This window comes from Mya arenaria, chromosome 5 (genome assembly GCF_026914265.1).
Source record: "Mya arenaria isolate MELC-2E11 chromosome 5, ASM2691426v1".
NCBI lineage: Eukaryota > Metazoa > Mollusca > Bivalvia > Myida > Myidae > Mya > Mya arenaria.
Genome location: NC_069126.1, coordinates 41473642 through 41500234, shown reverse-complemented (window position 1 = coordinate 41500234; position 26593 = coordinate 41473642). Strand labels below are relative to the sequence as shown.

General features: G+C 32.9%; 1 protein-coding gene across 1 annotated transcript; it reads left to right on the top strand.

Moving 5' to 3' along the window:
- Positions 1–2179: 2179 nt before the first annotated feature.
- Positions 2180–5963, top strand: LOC128235701 (uncharacterized). The gene is made up of 6 exons (XM_052950504.1): positions 2180–2289; positions 3831–4148; positions 4376–4672; positions 4880–5059; positions 5301–5491; positions 5817–5963. The coding sequence occupies exons 1-6, from the start codon at positions 2238–2240 to the stop codon at positions 5961–5963; spliced, it is 1185 nt and encodes a 394-aa protein (XP_052806464.1). The 5' UTR covers positions 2180–2237.
- Positions 5964–26593: the final 20630 nt, after the last annotated feature.

Below are 26593 nucleotides of genomic sequence, written 5' to 3'. Positions count from 1 at the left end.
AATGACACAAATACGTCCATGACGTAGCGTTTTCGTTCTCGATTGCAACTGCAGGCACTCCTCCCTTCAAATAACTTTATTATTATCTTTAACAGTTTTTGTGGCAACCTGTTTAAAGGCAACTGAGAAACATGATATTATTATTCCAAGACACTAAAAAAAACTTCTTAGCTAAGCAAAGTATAATATATAACGGTAACGCTGATGGTAGCTGAGGATGTAGGGTACCTCTCACAATCACATACAACCCTCAGTGGCTTCTAACAACACGATATATCGATATAAGTATTGTATGAAACCGCTTCGCTCTCGAGTGGTATGAAGCCACTGAATGTTTTAGTAACGAAAAATGTATAGTGACCCCAACCCTGTGAATGCTTTACACCAATCCGAAAATATAACTCATGTACAATGTCACATGTATTTGGATAAGTGTATTGAAGCTGCAATCTCACAGATTGAACGATTTGACAACTTTCTTATGTTTTGTCTTGGAACGAGCCATTTTTTGCAAAAAATCAATGGAAACCAGTTAATATGTAAGACTGCTGACAAAAAATTAGATCGGAGATTTTTATATTTAAATTCAAGATGTGATGTTTTATGGATTTAGTAACGGTTTAAGCCATAAAACATTAATTTTCGAACAGAAATATGAAAATCGAGGATCTGATATTTTGTCAGCAATCTAATATCATTGGTTTGCAGAAATTTACGCAAATATTTGCTCTTTCCAAGACAATAAAAATTAAAAAAGTTGTAAAAATGGTATATATCTGAGAGTGCAGCTTTAAATAAGAATTTCAAGGTTATGGAGGGATATAGTTGCCATGGCGAGCCAAAGGAAACATAATGAGCATCGTCTAGCCTACAATTGAAAGAAATCTGCTAGGTCTTAAACAAAGTTCCATGAAAGCATGTAGCTGTGTTCAATGACACGTCCATTGGCCCACCCGTATTTTTTTTTTCGAAAACACCCAAACCATTTTTGTAAACAATAATGTAAATTAATATATATTATAATCATTTCGTATATTAGGCAGTATATACGTTACTAGAGTGTCCATTTAGGTAATCGCTAAGTTAATTTATATTTCGTTCACATGTTTGCGAATATGTCTTAAAAACTGTTTGACAAAAGAATAAAATATTACTACTTGCATTGCGTTTTACCCCCATGATAATTCCATGGACCGAACCTTCATACTTGGGTTTCCGGATCTTGTAATCTGGCTATTTGCATCGTGGTAATACAAATGGAATCTACATATTAAAGGTTACCACATTGGAACGGTTAGCGAGTATATTCGCAATTAACTAGACATGTTATGTTAGTTTGGAAATACATTTACATGTCAGCCATATCATATATAATAAAATACAATTCAGTTCACTATCATAAAATTACCCGTAAAAACGTAATATACGTTTATTAGAAGTAAATCAATACAATAAAAACTCAGCGTACTACCAAATGCAATGAGCTGTATGTTTTTTGTTTTATTTTACCACGTGTTTAATCGTAATGACTGGTAAGAAATTGTCTGAAAATGCATATATAAATGTGGCATGCCTAGGAAATCCAAGCGAAATCAAAACATTTACTCTTTAAGTTATTGTCAGAGTGTAGTTGCTGACAATATGGGAAGAAAAAGAGTTTGCAAAATATTGCTTATATATATATTATAATGTTTTTTCAAACTCTTTTTGTCCATGTATATATGTATGAGTATACTTTTGTTTATTTAATACAAACATCCAGCATGAATTTAATACGCATTTTTCATGTTTCTGACTTGGAATTAAGATTGATTGAGTGCTGACATAAATTTAATTTTCCACAGTTTTCCAAACTCTAGGTACAAATATCAAGCTCAACATATGAATTAAATTATCATTTTTTAATGTGTTTTGAACATTATAAAGGATGGCGTCTTTAATTAATTTGATTTAATTTTAGTTCGTACAGTGACCACTATCAAGAATACACTTATTGTGTTGACTGTCTGCGGATGTGAACATGTATCAATAATATGAATCTATGAAAAGACAGGGTTTCCGGCGCTTCAGTTAAACAATTGTAAACCGAAAGGGCAAACAATACATTATCTTCCCCCTTGAGGAACTGTCTGTCTCCATTTTCTTATTTTGTTAATATTCATTGGAAAGCATTGTTCAACAAATTCAACAAAAGTTCAGCAGTCAATATCGTCAGGATAAAAAATATTTATTGCGCGATGCTTCCACAATGGATAATAAAGGGTGTTAAATTTGCAGTGCGATTTACTGGTAAGTATGATACATGTTTATTGCTTGTTTTTGTTTCAGATGTTAAACTTAGAGTTAGTACTACAACAACTCATTTTACTGCTACTTCTACTGCTACTGAGGTATGTGCTGGTGTTGCTACTATTACAATAATATATTCAACTACTACAAACGACATGCATAAACACAAAAATGCAAAAATGCTGTAGTTCACACTGTATGCTTAAGCAGAGTGTGTTTTTTATCAGAGTCATCATTGAATCAATTCCAACTAAATCACATTAGTAATTTTTTGTACAATTTCTTTTCAACAACTACAACAAAACAACATATCTAGCGTAAATACTATGATGAGTGTCTTGTGAAAAAGATATATCTTATTATGTCATGACCTAAAACGACGTTTTAATTGCATTACTTATCATATCATTTTTTTATTTGATATATATCCCTAAGCTATTAAGCTTGATCACTTTGCTAATCATTGATACTCAATATGTTTTATATTTTAGCAATTATAATAACAGTCCCACTCTCTAATTTCACCATTGTATTTTATCACGGTTATAAAGATTTCCTTTTCATAGCTGAAAACAATCAAATAAAGTCCGGTAACGAATATTTGACCTGCATTATTTGCTCTCCGTACAACAGTTATGGATTGCCACGATCTCATAGAATATTAAGTAAGGTGTTCAAGTGGAATCTAACCATTTTTGTAGATGATTCGAACCTTTCAATGTTCTTAACCAAGTGGTTAACAAACTGCACTAAAATAAAGCAGACATGATTGAACTACTGAACAAAATTGATTTTAGTCATCGACGTTTACAAGCATGAACAAAGTAGCACCGTTATATTTTATTCTAAATAAGAAAAAAAACATATTGTTTACACTACGGATGGTTTAAGGATTAAAAGCATAAATAAGATAGTAAACAATAACGTGTAATACCCATTAATTCCAAGAGAATGGAATAGCATATCGGCGTCCAATAAGTACCACAATAAATCGTTAAGACATCGAGTTTTATAGCTTAACAGATATGACGTCATAATTTGGTCCTCTGCTTGAAGAAAAGACGTTGCAATCTAAGTTAGCTAGAACATGTTGTTGCATTCTGCAAAGCTAAAAAGGACTGACTTACTTTGCTCGCTCCGACGACGTCTCAATCATTTAGGGTTAACAAAACATATTCTAACATAATGTAAAAAATAATATAATGGAAATAATTGATAAAAATTACGCCGTTTCAAATACTAAATATATATGCTGTAGCGTTCCTACACTAAGGGTATATAAATGGCTGTCATAATTGAAATCAATGCCATATCGTCTTCTAGATATTAATTGTAGGATCATCTGAATAAAAAATAATTATCTTTAACAATTTATTTCGGTAAAGCTCTTATTAATTCAGTTGCAACTAAAACTGTTCGCCCTTCGTATTTATCCATAAGAATACTGGATTTCAGTTTTACGACTCAAATACGTTAATCAAGAGTGCTATGTGTTCTTGCAATAATTTCGCATTTTTTCGTCTACTTCTATTTTTTTTCAGTTCTCTTAGGGTATATATGTTTAGCCAGGAACCAGTACGGAACCATATCAGTGGTAGGGCCAGCGTTTGTGAACAGGGAGGTTACATTGAAAACGAGACCGTTCTACCCTTGGGTGTGTGAAGTAGAATGGAATTACAGAATGGAAGGCGGCGAACAATTTCAAACAATGAATGGGACACATGCTAAAAGATATTTGGAGGATGGTTCATTCTTTTTGAAATGGCAGACGTCTGTTGAATACAACAGATCTGAGTTCTACGCCGGATGTTCAACAAACGCAACAATGAAAACACGCCTAATATCTTTAAACTTGAAAGGTAAATATATCCATGTCTGGTGTAAACCAAATATGTATTGATACACATTTAAGTATATAGGCATAAAGTGTGTTTCCTCTAGATTACTATTTGTATTTTATTTTTTAAAGCCTCCAAACAAAATTGAATGTGTTTCATTGATATAATTATAAGGCCTGTCCATGTGTTGTTTTAATGAATACAAAGCAAAAACATGATTTTAACCTAAAAATTCCGCTTATTTACAGAAATTGTTGGACAATGTGGAGCACTTGTGATATTACCCCCGGTAGTACGCGGCGCGGACGTAAAGCTTGGATATTTTCCGTCTGACTATTCTCTACGGCATCAACTAAGCACTAGACGAACATGGAAGAAAAATTTAGATAACATAGAGTTACGAGAAGGCTCTTACGAAGAGGAAATAGTTTCCGAATATTTGTACATATTGACTGTATTTAACTTAGAAAAACGGCATGAGGGGTCGTATATTCTATTTTGTTATTTAGATTTCAACACGGATTCTGTGAAGCTTTATATTCCAGGTACTTTGCTTTGACTTCACCGAGCATTCTGACTTAAATATGGGTTTTGTTTTTATGTTAGCTTGAAATAGGAAGATGTCATATAAGTACACAAGAACGACAACAATGTCTCCGCATAAAAAATGCACGAGCAGAAATGTAAAAAACCTTCAGGTTTCATGGTTATATGGAATTTTAAGTGATTTAAATTATTTGTTTTGTTTTTAGAGCCACCGAGTTACCCAGTCCTCGGCCCAAAGTCCGCTGACTTTAATACAACAGAATGTATTTATTTTTATGGAGATTCCGGTATATATTGCAAGACTGAAAATGGAACAGAGCCTGTACAAATCAAACTTTCATTTGGACAAAATTCTTTTGTTCTTGCTGAAAGTAAAGAAAACAAAGGTTGGTACCTTTTCAGTAACGTTCGTCAACAAATGGATGGACTCTCAAGACGGAATGTGACATGTCAGGTTTCTAATGCAGCCCTTCAAACACCTTACGAAGTACATGGCGTTCTATGCAGCGTAGGTAAGCAAGTTAGAGAAATATAGTGGCAAGCTATACTTAGTTTAATTGTGGATATTACATTCATTGAATCTTGTTTAATATTGAATCTTGTTATATCGTTGTGCTTTAATTCCAGAGGAAGGTAGCACGCCCTTGCTAACAGTTCCGAAACACCTTAATGGGGAAAGCTCTACGTCAATCTGTGAAGTGCGCAATGCTATCCCAGCTCCGGAAATACAAATTCTTGTCGGCAAAGATTTGATATCTGAAATTCAACAAACTGATTCATTTAATGGATCTTCTCATACTTTTACAAGCACAGCTAAAGTGAAAAAGACAGACAAACTGTGGAATGGAAAAAAAATGTGTTGCACACGGAAAGGTATTAACTCCTTTGGGATAGCAGATCATTCCATATGCAAAAACATCAGTATCAAATGTAAGTTTAAACTGCGTATTTGTTGTATAAGATATGCGTACGCAAAGAAGTTTAAAAATAGATGATTGAGATAAGGCCTTACACACCTAATAAACCTATTCTTCTCGTGATAAATGTGTGTAGCACGAAAGGATATGATATTTATTATTTCTTAGTGTTTCTGAATTGTAAACAATAACAGTTTTATAAGATATTGTTGTGTTCTGTTTTCAGATCCGCCGTCAAACATTTCAATGTCCGTCAAAACAAAACAAGAAGAAGAAAACGATAGTGATATATGTTTCATATACCTTTCTTGTGAAACGAATGAATCAAATCCACCTTGCTCCATTGAATGGTCAAGCAACAGGGATGGCTTAAGATATATTGATATAAGTGATGGGACAATTGGTGAACATGGGAGTTACAGTTTTGTGTCAAATGCGATGTTCATAGTGACTAACGGCATTGCTGGGGGAACCATTACATGTTCCACAAGATGCGATCATTTCTCATCCCATTTAACTCAAAATTATACCGTATCATGTTCAGGTACGTACACGACCTTATTTATGTTGTCTTCTTTCGGCAACAATATCTATCAAACCGAGACTGCTATGTCCATACTAATAATGCCTTTGTTTTGCAGAAAGATCCGTTTTGCGGAACGCAATTTTATTTTATGCTATTTTTCAATCAAAGTGTTTTACCTATATAACCAAACAGTAAGGAACAGATATCACAAAAAATGAATAATAACTATTATTTACTCTTAATTATTTATCAATTTCAATTTTGTTCTGATCTCAAAAATGACTACACTACATTTTAAGTGGTCCGACTCAATGATTGCAATACTAATGGGCAAAATACGTTTTGGTGGGAAGATAAAAATAGCACTTTTTAAAGACTTGTGACTTATTAGACGAATGCCAGTTAACAGTAAACTATGCCGGCGACGGTGAAAGGATACTTTTTTGCCAAAAAATAAACTCAGAGAAAAGGACATTGCAGGTCTTAAGCTGAGTGACAACGGGTTTGTAATCAACTATTCAGATGTTTATTAAACTTATAATCATGACATGTCTTTCCTTAGTTTCTTTTAAAGATATTACAATCTTATTGGAAAAAAAATATTGCAGATAGTCAATCCCATGAAAAGGACATTCATGCATTTGTTTCAACATATCGATTCCCAGTCAACAATGTACTTATCGGAGCAGCTGTTTTCTGTGGATTCTGCATCTTGTTTGTAATCGGAAGTAAGGATTTTGTATATTATACTCTCATCAAATTAACTAATTTCTCATTCATCTGAGGTATGATAATGATAGTTCTTACCTTTCATTCAATGGCTGTAAATTGAGTGCAAAACTGTAAATATATCATTTTCCTGATAGCATCGTCGACCAAATCCAAACGCCTTATACATCCAGATGCGTTCAGATATTTCATTAATTTTGTCACGGACTTTTTTCTTCCAAAGTTAAGCACTCTGTTTCATACAAATATGTTTTTTAAACAAATATCATTATTCAGCGATTAGCCATTAACACACAATGCATTCCAAACATAATATTAATCTTGAATAAAAAATATAAGATGCACATGTTTCACCATTGTATTTAATATTGCAAGAGGTTCTTATGTCAAAATGATATAGATACTGAATTAAGTAAAAAGCAGTTTTTTGTACAATACGCAAAATGGGAAGTTTTGAAAGGGTCGACTGGAGTAAACGGTTAGAAATAAACACGTGTTGTGTGAAAAATCATTTAGTATGAGTTAACTATTATGATACCTTTTTAATTGTTCTACTTTATTTGTTGTTCAATTTTATGTTATGTACCGTATTACAACGTATCTAGTTGCAAAATACAATAAGATACGTAGACTCCTCAAAACAGCTATTTATTTCTAAATTTGGTATATATAATACTTTTTTATAGGATGTATATTTCTTAAACGACGAAGGGAAAACGCAGTCAACACAATAGAAATGTACGTATCAATTGCAAGTTTAAATTAGTTATTTAAAATTTGACATATCTGCTATCAAGTTGCAAAATTGGATTTATTTATTTTTTGATAGATTGTGCAACTCATTCCGGACAGTTTTTTCCGAAAAGGCAGTTTAAGTACATTTCTCATTAAACTAAACAAAATAATTGTTGCGTTCTGTTTTAGTGTTGAAAATCACGGCGGTAAGTTATCATTTCTTGTATAATATACATACAAGCCTTAATATTTTTTAAAACCTTTGAACATGCCATCATGTATCCTGGTGATATATATCATAAGGTAGCTTTCTATTGATTTGTCTTTGTTAAAAAAGTGTTATATACAGCTTAGTATCTACAAACAAGGTAACATACGTCACACACATAGACTTTAAAATTGATTACTTAAACATATCATGAGTTAAATATACATAAAACATATCTAAATTAATTATATATAAAATATATCATAAATACAGTTGAATTATTTTAAGGATTCAACTGTCAATAATAAGCTCATTGATACAATATTAAAATATTCAGTTTTGTTTATATAACCCAAAACCACTGGAATTAAGACAGTGAATACAATTGTGAAGTATTACGCTAATCCTAGGTTTGAATCAAAGTAATCAAATGTTGATTGATTGTCTGTGATTATAGTAACAAACGGCACATAAATTTGCAAAGGCTGTCATTCGGAAATGTATTCAGTTTAATGTGTCGACCTCGAGAAATTTAAAATGTTGATTATGTTTGTCTATCAAGGGACGCTTGTAACTTCACTGATAAATTCAGCACAACTTGTCTCTGCATACGAACACTCATAATTGAAGCCTGAGAAAGTACAACCATTTGAGATATATATGTTTGTAAGATTCATCAGCAGGGACACAAGATTGAAGGGAAGACTTTAATGTTAAAACGACATTGCATCACCAGTGACACTGGATCGATATTGCAAGGGAAGCTGGGAAAACATGTTCGGCAGACACGAAATCTCTAGTAATCATTTATGAGAAATAGGATAAAAAACAAATAAAGTTGCGCAGAAATACACACACTTATATGATTATAACGCTAATGTTTATCAATGAACCTTGGATCAATCACCAATGCATTCTGAGGAATGATTTTCATTGGTTTTAATGCTATACTTGAATATTGGTGACATCGGTTAAATTCGCTGATCGTGTGTACAAAAAAGGAATTACATTCAATGTTGACGTTCACATGAGTGCAATGGCATTCAGATTAGCGAAAGAATGTCTTCGAGTGTTTTGGAATTTGTAAACATTTCATTTTGTTTTTAATCCCAGGAACACAGTAATTACATGCTTGATAAAAAACATTTGTCTTTTTGACACAGTTTTTGAAATGGTTCGAAGAAGACCTGAAGAGCGAAGTTCACATGTGTACGATGAAATTCAGTCTAATATTGAGACTACTACGCTTCAACATTTAGTAAGATATCCTTAACTTATAGCCTACAAATGTAAAGTCTTCGTTATCGAGAACCATATATTGTTTAAGTTCCCGATTTAAGTCAAGTTTATGTTGCCAGACGTGTAAGACATCGTTATTCAAAACCTGTTCAATGCTTTAAAATTGAAATTCTTATTTAAAGCTCAGAGATATACCATTTTTACAACTTTTTTATTTTTTGTCTTGGAAAGAGCAAATATTTGCGTAAATATCTGCAAACCAATAATATAAGATTGCTGACAAAAAATGAGATCGTAGATTTTCATATTTCTGTTAAAAAATTAATGTTTTATGGCTTAAATCGTAACTAAATCCATAAAACATCAAATCTTGAACTTAAATATCAAAATCTGCGATCTAATTTTTTGTCAACAGTCTTACATATTAACTGGTTTCCATTGATTTTTTGCAAATATTGGCTCGTTCCAAGACAAAACATAAAAAAAGTTGTCAAAGCGTTCAATCTGTGAGAGTGTAGCTTCAATACACGTATTCAAAAACATGTGACGTTGTACATGAATTATATTTTACGATTGGTTTAAAGCTTTCACATGTCAGGATTGGGGTGATTATACAATTTTCGTAACTAAATCATTCAGTGGCTTCGTACTACTCGAGAGCGAAGCGGTTTCATACAACACTTGTGATATCGTGTTGTTAGAAGCCACTGAGGGCTGTATGTGATTGTGAGAGGTTCTTACATCCTCAGCTACCATAAGCGTTACCATTATATATTATGCATTGCTTTGATAAGAGGTTTTTGTATGTGTCTTGGAATAATTATATCATGTTTCTCAGTTTTCCTTTAAACAGGTTGTCACCAATACTGTTAATGATAATAATAAAGTTATTTGAAGGGAGGAGTGCCTGCAAGTGCAATCGAGAACGAAAACGCTACGCCACTTTTGAATACGGAAGGAGTCCAAGTCCGTTCAAACGAGAATGTCAGCCACTACGACTATGTGGATACCCAATCCGCCCGAACAGACCGTCGGACCATCCCACCGGACGCAAATTATATCCATGCTATATAAACTATGTTGGTTACAAGTCAAAATATTTACTCATAGTCGTATTTGTGTCATTCGGAATTCCTGTAATCACTTCGATTTCACAAACCGTTTTATGGCCGTTAAGTCAATGTTTACTGTTAGAAAATGTATTGATGTTGTTCTATTATGTACTTCTAGCTTGTAATATATTGACAATTGTGCATTTTATATAAGACAACAAATAAAAAGTGCATTGTAATCGTCTGTTAATCATTCGCTATGTCCTAATCGCTGCGTATCATTTATCCTTTATTTATCAGTCCAATCATACGTTAATGTAAACCTGTCAATTTTATCTATAATGTTTACCAACGCTTTATAGATTTCTACTCCGGGCGCTAAATTTTTACAAAAATCCTCAATGTTTTTGTTTAGTTTTGTACTATAAGTGCATTGACATTGGTGTCTTGTCCGATTGCATCGTACCTTGGAGGAGTTGCCACTGTTAATGTTACTCTGTGTTCATATTAATTCAATGAGATTGTTTGTATTTAGCCCTTGAGTACTAAAAAATTGTTATAAGTTTATATTTTGTTTTGTTGCCCAAAATTGTTTATAAGTTGTTGTAGGCTCGTAATAGGCCTTAGGGTTTAATTGTGCAATGTTGGGGCTGTCTTGATGCTGAGATCTTGTAGACCAGGTAAACCCCAGGTGTTTGATGTGCATCGCTGAACAGTTATTGATAAACAATAAATTGGTATTAGTAAAACACTGGAACTATGATATATGTGTTTTCTATATTTTGTGCATATAGTTGATTTTTTGTAAGGATTTAATTCGTTTACCTTAAACCTTATAACAGTACATAATTGTTTGGCTGTTGTACTCGCCCATGTAGTTCAGATATGTTTTAGCATGGTGGTAATACTTATCTAAATCCGAACTACCAACTTAAAGCAAAACGGCCACTATGAATATTATAACAAGCGATGAGATAACAAACACGCTATGAGTGTTTGTTTCATTGTTGTTCTATTAACAAATGGAAATAATAACAACTTAATTATGTTATTACGTGTTTAATTGTGTATAAATACAGCTGTTATGTTGATGTACATGATTTTGTGTGAAACTGGTCATTTAATTACAAATGTGCTTAAAATAAAGTGTACTAGTGCTTATGTTTTTCGTATTGCGTTATGAAAAGGTATGGTTGCCGTTGCGAGCCCCAGGAAACTAAATAAGAACATTGTCTAACCTTAACCTGTAAGAAATCGAAAGTGTTTTATGAGCTAGGTCTACAAACAAACTCTGTGAAAAAAACTTCAATATCTGCCCTACGACTGTATTGGTAACCACACAAATCATTTTCCTCAATAATCGCAGAAATTGGTGTACTGTAACAATCATTTAAACGCAACAATTTGTTGTTCTTCTTTCGAAAATTGTAAATCTTATTTCTGAAACGACGTTAGGTCTTACGTTATTTTTCCCTCCGGATATTGGCAGAAATAAGTTAGAAAGAGCGTTCGAAATATAAAAAACAAGACCTCTACCCTTCCAATTTGTTTAAAAACAGACTATGGCGATGGCGATTTTCTTTTTTAATCATAGGTATTTTTTCGTTATATGTAATAGTTATATGACCTGAGGAAAAAATCTCAATGATTCAGAACTGGCAGAGTAAGAACATTTCATTTAATTGACTTAGAATACAACTCCATTGGCTGAAGCACAGCAGAGGTTGATAGGATGAGAGGCAGTATGCGGGCCTTTAAACATATGCGTAAGTTGCAATTCGTATAATTAAGCCTACATAAAAGATAAAAAGATACAATAATTTTTATTTTAAGTCGGATTTAAAAAAACACACAAGAAACTTTAGCTCAATGAGCTATTTTCCAACATGAAAAGCAAAAATACACAACAAAACAAACATAACAATGAAACCTGGAAATAAAAGCATATAGATTTAAAAATGATTACATGTTGAACAAAGTAAATACAAAAACCGTTTCTAATCATTCATGCAGACAATAGCAAAAAGTAAGATGGATAAGAGCACTGCAAACAATGATAACTTCAATTTTATTTTAAATCAATAGATTAATGATGCACTCTTACTCCCAAATAAGATTTACCACAATTAATACAATTACGTATTTTAATATACCAAAAAAGATGTCAAAAACAATGGTTCTTATGAAGGATACCGAATTTAATTTGAAAGAAATGTGAAAAAAACACAGTATTACTACCTTATGAGACGATAGTAGATCACAGTTAATCTTTTAGCACTCACCAATCATTTAATATTTTTGCGTTTTCAGTTATCAAATACACAATTTAAATATTGCTATCAGTAATAAGTATTTTCCATAAATGTATTATTTAGTAAATAGCTAAAGGTTTAATACTCAAAATTTATGTTTGTTATACATGTGTATGTATTGGTTTTGAATAAGACTGTTACTTTAAGAAATAACACCAAAGTAGTCTACATTAGAAGCCTTGGCATTGCAAATAGAAACAGATAAATACCAATACATGAGTGGTACTAGTAAGGACAATGATCATGGTTTACTCCCCATTGCAAAGAGAAGTCTTATTTAAATACATTTTGTCAGTGTTTCGGTCGATTTGTCTACAGTATCCGATGGAATAAGCATTTTTTCTGTAATCACTATATCCCTGATTCAACTTGTCACGGAAGTGTTACTTCGCTTGGAAGTACATTATCAATGTAACGAACTAATTGCCTTTAATGTTAAAAGTTATTAAAGGTTTGCAAGAAAAGCCGTGGATGAATTAGTATAGCATTTTGGACAACAAAAATGTAACTGAAAATAGTCTACAAAAATACTATTAATATCTTTAGCGTGATCCATAACAATGTGCATATTTTGAGATTAACAAACATAACGATGTAGCAGTGATATAACCACATAATGTTATTAAATTGAATGCAACACAGAAGGAATATCAAGCATGATGCCAAAAGCGAAGTATGAGAAATCCATCACAAAAACATAAAATTTGACAAGAATGCCATGCATATGCATTCAACGGGACTCTAGTTAGTTCCAAACATCAGTACCTAAGCAGACCAACTTAAATCATCTTTAAAGAGCCGGGCACCTGCTATGACGTTTCTTAGTGACGATTTTTTTTTCAGATGCATGTATACATTGATATTAAACTTGTTAGTTGGATATTGTAATACAACATCATTCAAATGTTATTCATTAATGACTACACGTAAACATGTAAGCACAGTCTTCCCTTTAGTAACGGTGTTTACCTTTGAACACGAAAATACTTCTAGTTATTCTAATGTACGCTATTACGATTTACGAGTGTTTTGAATTGGAACAAACACCAGGAATCGTCATTAAACACAGCATTAAAATAAACAACGACAATAACTATATTTATTAATTATTATGTCGAGTGGTGAAACTCTTCTGTTGAGCATGATTGCCATACAGATCGATGCTTGTTCAGAATGTTAACCAACACTTTCCTTTTGATTAATCTCGTAAAGCGGACACTGTTTATAATTTAATTAAACAGCAGAAATTCGCAGGGCAAATGAAACGAAATAAACTGGACGGCCCGGTGCAACCTGTCGAACGCAGGCAAAAAAACGCAGTTGGGAGGAATAAATAATGTCCATCCTGCGAATTTAATGGAATAATTCCAAATGACACGTCGCTCGAATCATTTGTCCAAGTTCCTAAAAGTTCCTCCCGAAAGTGAATCATCGTAGGCGGTGATTAACTGTAAATAACAAGCGTGTTGATAAATTGCAACGCTTTTCACTTATAACGCAAGTAATCTTTAGAGAGTACTTGCCATCAGGGTACAAATCAGTTACCTCCCCCATTACAAAACATAATAAAAATGATGCTCACTCGCGGAACTCGAGTATAAAGTTGCAATAACTTTTGTTATGAGTGCAGTTCCTTTTTCCGAAAACTCAAATAACAGGAAATGTTTGTTTGTTTGGAAATATATTTACATGTTAGCCTTATCATAAATAATAAGAACACATTTAAACAATTAAGTTAACTGTGATAATATTACTCATAGGAACATATAATAAACGTGTATTAGAAGTAGATCAATACAATAAAATACTCAGCGCGCTACAAAAATGCAATGAGCTGGAGTTTTGTATTTACCACGTGTATAATCGTATTGACCGGTAAGAAATGGTCTGAAAATGCATTCAGCTAAACAAACAGCTTTGAAATTATGCTTATAGAGGTCAGGTGGATCAGGACAATGTGGTCAAGTTATATATGGTATATACTATATAATTTTGGCATGCCTAACAAATCAAAGCACAATCAAAACTATTACTGTTTTGGTTATTATCAGAGTAGTTTTTGACAATATAAAAGAAAAAGAGTTTGCAAAATATTGCTTATATATACCATAATGTTTTGCAAACTCTTTCTGTCCATGTATTTATGTATGAGTATACCTTTTTATTTAATACAAACATCCAGCATGAATTTTATACCTTTTTCAAAATTTAGACTCGGAATTAAGATTGATTTAGTGGATGACGTCTTAAATGAGTTTTGTTTCTCTTTTAAATACAATGAACTATTTGTGCCGACTGTATGTGAATAGGAACTTGTTTCATTAATATTAAAGTAAGATGGGACTTATTGTAAAACTGAAAATATGAAAAGAAAGAGTTTCCAGTACTTCAGTTAAACAATTATGAACCGAAAGAGCGAACAATACTTGTCTTCCCCGTCAGCAGAAATGAGGGACTGTCGGCCACTGTTTTCTTTAATGGTGATTATCCATTGTGAATAATTGTTCAACAAATCCAACCAAAGTTCAGCAGACATATTCTAAGGATAAATGATACTTGTTACGCAAACAATGCTACCACAATGGATAACAAATGGTGTTCAATTTGCCGTGCACGTTACTGGTACGTAGGAAACATGATCATTGCTCGTTTGTGTTCGAGATGTTTCAGTTAGTGTTATTACTACAACAACTTATGTTATTGCTACTTCTACTGCTACTGATGTATGTACTGCTGGCGCAGGTACTACTGCTACTGATGCTACTGCTACTTCTACAACAATATCTTCTACTTCTACAAACGAAATGGCAAAAACAATTATTGTTGTTCACACTGTATGCCTAAGGAGATTGTTTTTATCGCCATTCACCATTGACTTATTTCCCGCTAAATACCATTAGTAAGTAGTGTACATTTTCTTTTCAACAACTACATCATATCAACAATTCGGGCGTTAATTGCTATTTCTGAGATGATTTTTTGTGTGAAAATATGTAGAGGCTTTTAAGCTTGATCACTTTGCTATATCGATACTCAATATATTTCATATTTTGCCAATTATAATAACAGTCCCACTTTCTAATTTGACCAGTGTATTTTATCATGCTTATAAAGATTTCACTTCCTTAGCTGAAAAAAATATATAATCCGTTAACGAATCTTTGGCATTTATAATATGATCTATGTACAGCAATAATGGATCGCCACGATCATATAGAATATTAGGAATGTGTACATGTGAAATTCTAATCACTTTTGAAGATGATGCGAAGCTTTCAATGTTCTAAACCAAGTGTACTTCAAAATAAGGCAGATATGTTTTAACAACTGATAACAATATTTTAAGTCATCGACGTTTGCAAGCCTGGACAAAGTAGCACCGATATTTTTTTTTTGATTTTTTGAATATACGTTACAAAAAATTCTTCACACTACGGACGGTTTAAGGATTGAAGTATTTATAAGATAGACAACAATAACACGTCATACCGATTAGATTATAACACTCATTTCAAGAGAATGAAATAGCCTATCGGCGTCCAATAAGTATCACAATTAATTACTAAAACTTTCAGTTTGATAACTTAACAGATACGAGGTTATAATTTGGTCCCCTGCTTGCAGAAAAGACGTTGCAATCTAAGTAAACTTGAACATATTGTGTACAATCTGAATTGTTAAAAAGGGCTTGCAAGCTTAGCTCGCTCCAACGATCACTCAATCATTAAAAGATTACAAAACATGTTCTAATATAATGTAAAAATAAATCAATGGAAATAATTTATTAGTGTTACATCGTATTCAAATACTAACTGTATGTGCTGTAGTGTTCCTTCCCTAAGGTGTGTATAAATGTATTTCTTATTTGAATCCAAATTATCTTACAGTTCTTTCGGCAGAATTCTTATGAACATATGAAAATTATGAGATCAATTATAGAAGTATAAATCTATAGATTAATTTATTTATATCTAATTATTCATCGTCAGATCAACATTGCTATGCTTCATTGTGTATGAAATTTAACAGAAAAAGTACTGTAGTTGCCAACGATGCTAATATTATGATGTATTAGTTTAACATCAGATTATTAATTTGAATGCCTAATTGTGATTTCAGTGTATTCCCCGTTTGCCAAACATAGAGGATAGCATGAGTGTTCGTTCAATAAGGAATTTATTTTTCATTTATTTATTTAAGTTTTCTAAAATTGATTGAAATACCGTAAGCTGCAATTTTTGACAATTCAGTAAACATAACTTAATAAATTTTGTTTAAATGACCACGAATGGGATATTCTATTTATATAATAAATTACATTTCTATGATTTACAGGGCATTTTATGATGGCAACATCATGTTATAAAATATTTTTAAAAAGTCAGATTGTTAAAGCTGCACTCTCACAGATTGAACGTTTTGACAACTTTCATTGAATGCAAGTTATCTTACTTAATTAATTTAGGAGGATGGATGGTTGAGTACCATTGTATAAAGTCTCAATGCAATACCTCAAGTAGTTGCTGAGATATTAACCTATGTGTGCTTGCACGCAAAACCTTAACCAGAATTTCTAAGTTGAATAATAAAGGGCAATTATTTGCATTAAATGCAAACTAGAGTTATCATACCTGGTTAATAATGTAGGTTGGATGGTTGAGTACCATTGTATCGAGTCTCAATGCAATACCTCAAGTAGTTGCTGAGATTTTAACCAATGTGTGCTTGCACGCAAAACCTTAACCATATTTTCTAAGTCGAATAATAAAGGGCAATTATTTGCATTAAATGCAAACTAGAGGTATCTAACCTGGCCCCAATATCACGAAAATACTTAAGTCAAATCTCAAACTCAATCTCAACTCATTTAACCATATTATACAAAATTTATTGGAAACAAGAATATGTTTTCACATTTTTTTTAAACGCAATCTTTCATTGAATATGTTGATCAAACCTTTGGTCTTGATTCCAATTGAAAGCTGTTTTATTGCTAAAAAATGTACTTGAGTTCAATTCATTGCCTTTTATCAAATACTCAAGTATATATTTTGTTCTAGAATAAGATTTCTTTGAAATATTGTCAAAATCTTTAGATAACACATTCTATGAGAAAATAGGTTTACAAAAAGTATGAAAACATGCAAGATTTTGAATAATACGATGCTTTTATGTGGTAAAATGAGTTGAGATAGAGATTGAGATTTGACTTAAGTATTTGCGTGATATTGGGGCCGGGTTATTTAAGTACGTTGAATGGTTGAGTACCATTGTATAAAGTCTCAATGCAATACCTCAAGTCGTTGCTGAGATATTAACCTATGTGTGCTTGCACGAAAAACCTTAACCAAGGGGTGACGCCGATGCCGACGCTTTGGTGAGTAGTATAGCTCTCCTTATTCTTCGAATAGTCGAGCTAAAAACTACGAAGAACTATGAGGAATTAAATGTGTTTTCAGCTATGTTTTAAATTAATATGTAAGCACAACTTAAAAAAACATATCATTGTGTTGCTCTGCTGAAAGGAAGCAGATGCAGTTCACCAGCATACCAAGTTATATATATATATATATATATATATATATATATATATATATATATATATATATATATACAAATTCAACCTTTGGGATATTTTGCCAATTTGAACAACCTTTGGAAGACATTATCATTAAATGCTATATATCCTATAATAATATATCCTTTGCATTTTCCTTCATAAAATATGCATAAATAAATGTAGTAAAGCATTATTAATGATGCTTTTTTCAAAAATACTAGCCATCGAGAATATACAATTTTTGACTGTCGCCTAAAGGTTAAGCGCCGGATGTTCATGAAAAAGTACAACCTTTGGGTTAAGTACCCCAAAGGTTGTACTGTATATGTCGGCAAAAGGTTCAATAACTTAACTACTTAACTCAGTCGGTAGAGAGGTCTGAGTGTCTCGCGGCAGACCCTGTTCGGATTAAAGCGGTAAATATCGGTTAACCTAATACTTTAGTCCTACTGACAACGTTAAGATGCCAGTTCGGTAACCATGATTTATGTAGCCATCTCCTCAATCCTTTCAATATATTGTCAAATTATTATTCCTTGTATTTTGTTTGCTGTGTTCATGACAATATTTGAAGTTAATTTTAATTCAAAGTCGGGCTAGGTTGTGATCTTACCCTCACACTAAGATGAAGGTTTATGAACCTTAATAAACAATAACAACATAATCTATGTCATTATTATTAAACCACATACATGTTGCTTGTCCAATGACATACTCTATTGCCGTTTCATCATTGCATTACTCTTGTAAAAATGCATCATTGTTTGCAATTATGACGGGGTTGCTGAATTGCTTCAACCACCCGTTGGTGTGTAAGCTTCTTTACACTCACACTCAGGCCTTGCCCAATCGACGAGTGCTCTGGTAAGAGTGTTAGTTATTTAAAATAGTTCGAGAATGGTGCACAGACACAATACAGCCCTGGTGTGAGCCAATCCAATTCTTTGACGTGCCGCAAAGTATAGCACTGTCACACGGGACCCCGATTAACGTCCATCCCGGAAGATGATAAGTATATTAGTGTTGCGGTTGGGAATCGAAACTGCTGTCCCTGGATTTACTAGTGTGACACAAGACCACGGAACCACCCGGAAAATGTTGACAAGCTAGTAACCTTGTATTTCGGTATTTTCTCCCTATATATGCCGATACCGGTGAGCAATGATATGGTTGTCGGAATACATCATCCGGCGGGATTATGTATGTCAAAAACGTGTCTCCTGTATCCAAAAGCGTAGTTAGCAGCTAGCCTTTTTCATTTTCGTGTGCTGGAAGAACATCAATAATGATGAAATGGGTATAGAAAATACAAGCTATTATGACTATATGCACATTGCAGCATGAATGACTCATTTAAGTAATAGTTTAATACGAAAAGTTGAAATTGTTGTGTATGATGCCTTAATCCTGTTATGCCAATGCCAAAACGAAATTGTCTGATGGAGGCACAGACATCGACGACCCTATACTTGGAGGAAGAATTGGCGATTGGATTATATATATATATATATATATATGTCTCTGGTGTAATGTCGTCTGCGATTTCATACGTTTTCTTCTCAACTTAAACAGACGTGTCGTTACAAACCAACTGTTCCTGTACTTTCAATAACAAATAGAAACTACTCTTTGCTAATATCTACCGTTATGGCATTCCTTAAAGTACAAGGGACACACGTAATGCACGTGCATTTTCAGAACTGAAATAAGAGTGAAATCTAATGCAATGTAAACTTATTATGTTTTTAATTTGAAAAGCTGAAATGCTATGAAAATATGTACATATTCATTTTGATTAAGTTTCACTCGTATCTGTTTGATTGTTAAACCATTCGAATTAATTATATGAGGCTTTTTCTAAGAAAATAATGACTGCAAAACAAATCAGTAACGTATTATTTATAACGTATTGAGAAACAACCACCAGAAACCATACATTAAAATTACACTTAGAAAAATAATTTGTTTTAATGAATGTAGTGCAGTTTATCTCTCCAAAATTTTTTTAAAGGTGCACTTGACAATTATAATTGAATATTTGATACTGTATAAAAGCGGTAACAGCAGGTGAGAAAATGCACAATAAACGATAAGAAGGTACAACACTCGCTCCAGGCGGTAGGTCCCGGCGCGAGCCCAAGACTGTCTGCACATCATCTTTCAGCGTATCTATAGCCCATTTAAACAAAGCGACACACGAACCTTCCCTAGATTGAATAGCAAATTGATATTGCCACTAACCGTTGTTTTCTTGATTCCATCGTGTATGCGGTCGAACAATTTCTTCCATGTGTCGATCTCGTTGTGGTTGATAAAGGAGTTAGGTTGCCCCTCTTTCCCATTTCTAACCTACGCCCCTTAAAAGGGGTTTACATACTTAATTATTATACGGCTCCAGATATTAATTAAGTAGAGTCCGAAAAATTAAACCGTGGCGTATTAAACAGCAAACCGTTTTAAAACAGTGTTGTTGTATTTTTAACTTTGGCATAACACATGTAAATGTGGGGTAGACGATGTAAAACAAATATAAGATATTTTGACAATTACGTTTGAGATTCAAAGATTCGTTTAAATATGTATCAAAATGAATCTAGGAACATTTTAATTCATTCAAAAATAGTTTTCCCATCAATTTATAAAAATTATTTCAATTAAAAATCGAACTTCATTTTTTCAGACATACTCTTTCGTTTTACGATGTCTCTCGCAGAGGATGTGTTCATTGGTAGCACGACACCTAGTTTAGTTTCAACTCTTTTTACTATTTGTGGAATTATATTGTTATAAAGTGGGGGTTGATGTTTTCACTTAAACCCAGGTTATGGTTACACGATAGAAGTCAAGACAACCGTTGAAGTATAAAAAAAACCCGAAAGGAATGAGGTCAAAGAAGCGGAATTTTAAACGGGATAATGAGGCTTAAATTGAAATTGATTCGATTATGTTTTTTATTGAAATCCCGATAACGGAAAAAGATTTATCACAAGTTTAGAAAACCTATTGACTATTTGACATAATATTTTGTTTAATTTTGACTAACGAAAAGGTGAATCACTATTATATTATTAAAAGGCATTTACTGCATGTTTTAAAAACAAATTAACACAATCATAACAAACACTTTGCAAACACATCCTAGCAGTAAATTCACAGTTGTGTTTATGTAAGGTTTCTTCGTGTTTCTTAACATGACTTTTACCTCATTTATACACCAATGATATATCTGAATCAATACGTTGACTAAATTGAGTCGGAAATAAAAACGTATGTTTTATAATTATCAAGGTTTAAACAAAATCCTTATTGAATTTACATGGAAAAGAGCTTTCATATGAAATACGTTTAAGCGACATACAATATACATTGATTTTTATTCTTCAGGAAGGATCGCTTAAGATCATATCGTTATTTACATGAAGCTTACAAAGGCCATTTTTCCTGCAAAAATAGAGGGAAGAACAGAACAATAACACTAACATAATTTTACGGAATATTTACATTTGTTTGAATTTTATTCATAATCTACACTGAGCAGAGATTATCGATTGAAAATTTAAAAAATGCACTTTTGGGACATATAAATTTTCATAGGTCCTTAGGTACGAATGTCCTGAAAATCTTGTGACAAGCATATCATCAACTTTTATGTATTTACTTCAATCTTTGAGTTCGCATAACTTGACGTAAGAACGTGAAGGATTCTGTATTTAAGACACAACCGTTTCATTCATTGGCAGGTATATTGTCCTTAAGTCTATAATAAATTCATATAGTGTACTAGATGCCATTTTTTTCTAAATCGAACAACTTATAGAATATTCAGTGTTTCACATATATTTTACTGTTTGAAATTATGGAATAAAACGAAAAGGACTTTATGGACTTATGCATGGCATAAAGAACGATATATTAATCAACTTTTAACCCTATCGAGCCCGGTATACAAACACTTACTATTACAATTATTTTGATGATGTATTATCCACGTTGTGGTGACAAAACTTTTCTTTTTCTTTTCTGATTTCGTTTTTACATGAAAGGATGAGTATGATTTTACATATCGGTCTAATCATAAACTATTAAATACATGTCACCACAAAAACATAACGTCAAACGAACGAACGCATCAAGAAAGAAAATATCGGAAAAATGTATATGTTATAAACAATTTTTAAATTCTTCTCATTTAAAGCTTGTACACAACCATTGTACTAATAGAAGTCCAGAATGATACATGGTGTATGCTATGCAAGTTGATGGTGTTATTTTGATAAAGCTTCGGGTCCAAGTACATTGTAGGTTTTTGACCCACACCTAATTCATTCAATAACAGATATTCAAATATAGAAAATAAATTGTATCCAGTGAAAAAGAGCATGCACTGGACTAAGGGCGACATGTTTATGTCTAGATAGTCCAGTATGGGTAATAATTATCTCGTTCTTGAATACTTAATTGGAAAACAATCGAACGAGGGCCGTTTGAAAAACAAAAACAAACAAAAAACCAAACACAAACAACATGTACTCAATTAATTAATGTTTCAATAGTACTATTTCAAATGTTGACCTCTCAGTGTTTCCTTAAGGCCTGGCTGATGTGTGTGCCACGGCGCCTTATAATTGTGAAACAGTTTTGAAAATCCTACTATGAATGATCAAAACAGCCAGGACAATGTTTGCTCAGGATCAGCTGAAGTACTTTGTGTACTTACGTTTTGTTGAAAATCCTAGTATACATGGTAAAGTTTCAACCCGGTCTAAGTTCAGTCAAAATAAATTCAATTAACAGTATCCATTTTGATATTCAACTTGTATTGTGTCCTTGACATTTGACGTACAAATCATTGCTGTGCGTTCATAACGCTTGAAGACTCGTACTTAGGCGGGATTCCGATCGTCCAAACTTCATAAACAGACAGAAAAAAGGTTCATACATTATCACTACGAAATCGTGGCTTAATAAAATCAATCTTTATTAACAGAACAGAATTTACCATTCCGAAACAACAGTTTTTTTTAAGATCCGCTTTTCTACGATCATCATAATTATCAAATCACTATTGAACCCTCGGACAAATCCCGCCAAATATGAGATTCTGCGATGACCGTGATAGTATGCAACTGACTGGTATGTTTTGCCTATTAAGTGAAAACAATAATCTAAAATCTACAGCGTGCTTAAAAGATGAAAGAGTCATTTAGAAACGTTTAAAATTATAATCATATACATATATATGTTATAGCACCATTACTGATGATAACATTTTACTGAAAATAATGTATATATGCCATATTCTAACATGGCACATACTACTCTTACTGACAATATATTTTCTGATCCCTAAACTGTACTGTTAGGCAGAGATAAAATATAAATGTCATGCGTAGGCAATTAAAAAGGCAATTTACTTCTATGTCCTTTTATATTAAAATGTGTTTTCAACTCGGAGGAATAATGAACCCACAAAAACAAAATCAACCAAAAGTAAATAAAAAGCAAAAAAACAAACAAATGCGAAAACATTAAATGTAAAAACCCATATGCAAAACTATATTCTTTTTTTAACACAGTGACTTTTCGGTATAATTTTCTGATCCTAAACAAAACTTTACTTTTAGACAGAGGTAAAATATTCATGTCATGCGTAGGCAATTAAAAAGGCAATTTACTTCTATGTCCTTTAATAATAACAAATGCGATAACAGTAAATATAAAAACCCGTTTGCAGAACTGTATTCTTTTCGAACACAGCAAATTTCGGGCAAAAGAAAATTTTGTCATCTGGTAAATTCATGTCTCCCAAAGGTTGTTGCGATGTTACCCAAAGGTCGGATTTTGTTAAACGTTTCGGACACTATATTAAATCATTTTCCTGCTCGACATATGTTACGGGTAACAAATGTCGCATGTGTCAGGTTCAAACATGCAATTTGCATTTTTGTAATGTTATATGAAGTTACAAGAATGTGACCTCACCCTACAGTTTGTGGTCCAAGTAGGCTTATAACAGGTCAAAACAAGTCCTGAATTGTGCACAAATTGACCCCGGTTTCTGGTTGATGCCCTAATAAATACATATTAGGGACATAATATGCACGAAGTGAACCGATAAGGATGATGCATAATTTGTCGCCCTAGTAAACGTATCAGCTAGAATTGCTAGTCCTTAGCTGAATTTATAGCTATCTGCGCCTACTGGTTATTGTCCTTATAGGCACATGAGAGGGAAATTCCAGTCCGAGCTGAACATTTACTGCTTCCGTCCACTGGTTGTCACCCTAATAGGCACATCAGAGGAAAATTCCAGTCCTAAACGAAAACCTTGATGTTTATAATAATATATCATTGGTTACGATCAACTTTGAAAAGCAAAAAAATCGAACCTCTTAATTTATTATGTACTTAGTTAATGAATGTATCAACAGTACTATTTAACTGTTGACCTCTGAGTGTTACCTTAAGGCCTGGCTGATGTGTGCACCACGTCGCCTCATAATGATGAACCTTCATGGCAAAGCCGTTTTGAAAAAAACCTTATTATGAATTATCAAAATACAGCCAGGACAATGGTCGGTCAGGATGGATGGATGTACTCACGTTTTGTTGAAACTCATAGAATGCATTGTTCATCCCGGACTAGCCTCAGTCTAAATCTGTATTATCAACAGTGTTCATTTTGATATTTAACCTGTAAGTGTGTCCTAGACATTTGACGAACACATCTTTGTTTATAATCTGAGGGCTTTATGGCTTTATACTTGGTTAAGATACAGTTCGGGTGAAAACACTTACAAACTTTTACCCACTCAGCGATCTTTTCAATATCATTATTTAACACAACACAAACGCTGAGGTACCAGTCATTCAATATGTATGCGTTTCAACCCTTTGGATATACGGTTACAATCCTGTTAACAGTCATTAATATTTTTCGTAAATGCATTAATTAGTGAGTTGTTAAATATTATTCTCTCAATATTCATCTTTGTTATACATGTGTATGGATTGAATTTGAATGAGAGTGTCACTTTAAGGAAAAAGAACTATTACTGTGCGTTCATACGGTATGTAGGCTCGTATGTAGGAGCGCGCCCGATCGTTCAAACTGCATAAACCGACAGAAAAAAGTTACATACATTATCACTAAGAAATTCTTGCGTAATAAAAACTATCTGTATTAATTAGACCATTCAAAAGCAACAGTATTTTTTCAAATCCGCTATTCTACGATCATCGGTATTATCAAATCACTATTGAACTCTCAGACGAACCCGCCAAATTAAGATTCGGCGATGACCGTGATATTATGCAACTGACTGGTATGTTTTGCCTGTAAGGCGGAAACATTAATCTTAAGTCTACAGCGCGCTTAAAAGACGAGAGAGACATTTAGAAACGTTTAAAATTATAAACATAAGTATGCGTTTTGGCACCATTATTGATAATAACATTTTACTGAAAATAATTCATTTATGCCATATTCTAGCATGGCACTTACTACTCTTACTGACCATAACTTTTCTAAACCCTAAAGAATACTTGTCTTTAAGGCCCAGGAAAAAAGGTTTATGTCATTTCTATGCAGCTAAAAAGTAAATATACATCTATGTCCTTTTATATCAAAATTGTGTTTACACTCATCAGAACATTGGATCTACAAAACTAATAAGTTGAATAACATGAAATTCAAAAACAAACATTGGGAAAAACAAATAATTATTAAATATAATACCGTTTGGATTACAACCGATTAAACCGTCTGGACATACTTTTTTGTCTTCAAAATGTTGCAACGATGTAACCCAAAGGTCGGATTGCCAATCCATTTCGGACACTTTTTTAAAGCATTTTCTAGAAAGATTATTGTTGTTCTTCACATGTTACTGACCAAAAATGTCGCGTATGTCATGCTCAAAGTGCTTGTTGGGGTGGGGGGAGAAGGGAAGGGTGACTTTGTATATGTGATGTATTCCTTTATAGTTAGAATGTTCATTATTCATTTATAGAATTCACATTGTATACTAATACATAATAGCCTTACTCTGTAACTCGATTTTATCTAAAGTGACAACAGAGTGACCTCATCCAACTGTTTGTGGTACAAGTACCCATAATAGGCACACACTCGTCCTGAACATCAAGTGACATCCGCATTATGGTATTTAGAATCATGATATACACTGGTACTCAATTGTACCTTAGTAAGCACACAATATGAAAATACCAGACATGAACTGAAACTATATTGACCTCATCCTACATGTGTTCGCTCAGTTATACATACTTAAGCGATAAATAGGTCATGTAAGGAGCATCAGGTGACATTTGCCGACTGGTTGTCGTCAAAATAAGCACATATAAGGGTCAAATCGGACCTAAGCCTCACAAAGTGGCCTCCTCCTTCTTGTTGTCACTCCAGAAGATACTCTTTTAACCAGGCATGAGATGCCTTTAATCACATTCATATTTAAGATTGTTTCTTGAAACAAAAGATATTAACGTTATTTCGGTTTTAATGTTGTGTAAAGAATGATTTAAATTGTTGTTCATTTATGCTGCATGTATGTATGTATTTGCACCTCCGATCGTTCAAACTGCATTAATGAACAGAAATCGCATATCACTAAGATGTCGTG

Coding starts and splice junctions, on each gene's coding strand:
- LOC128235701 (XM_052950504.1), top strand. CDS start 2,238: ATGCTTCCACAATGGATAATAAAGGGTGTTAAATTTGCAGTGCGATTT. Junction 4,673..4,879: donor TGTGAAGCTTTATATTCCAG/GTACTTTGCTTT, acceptor TTTTGTTTTTAG/AGCCACCGAGTTACCCAGTC. Junction 5,492..5,816: donor CTTTTACAAGCACAGCTAAA/GTGAAAAAGACA, acceptor TTCTGTTTTCAG/ATCCGCCGTCAAACATTTCA.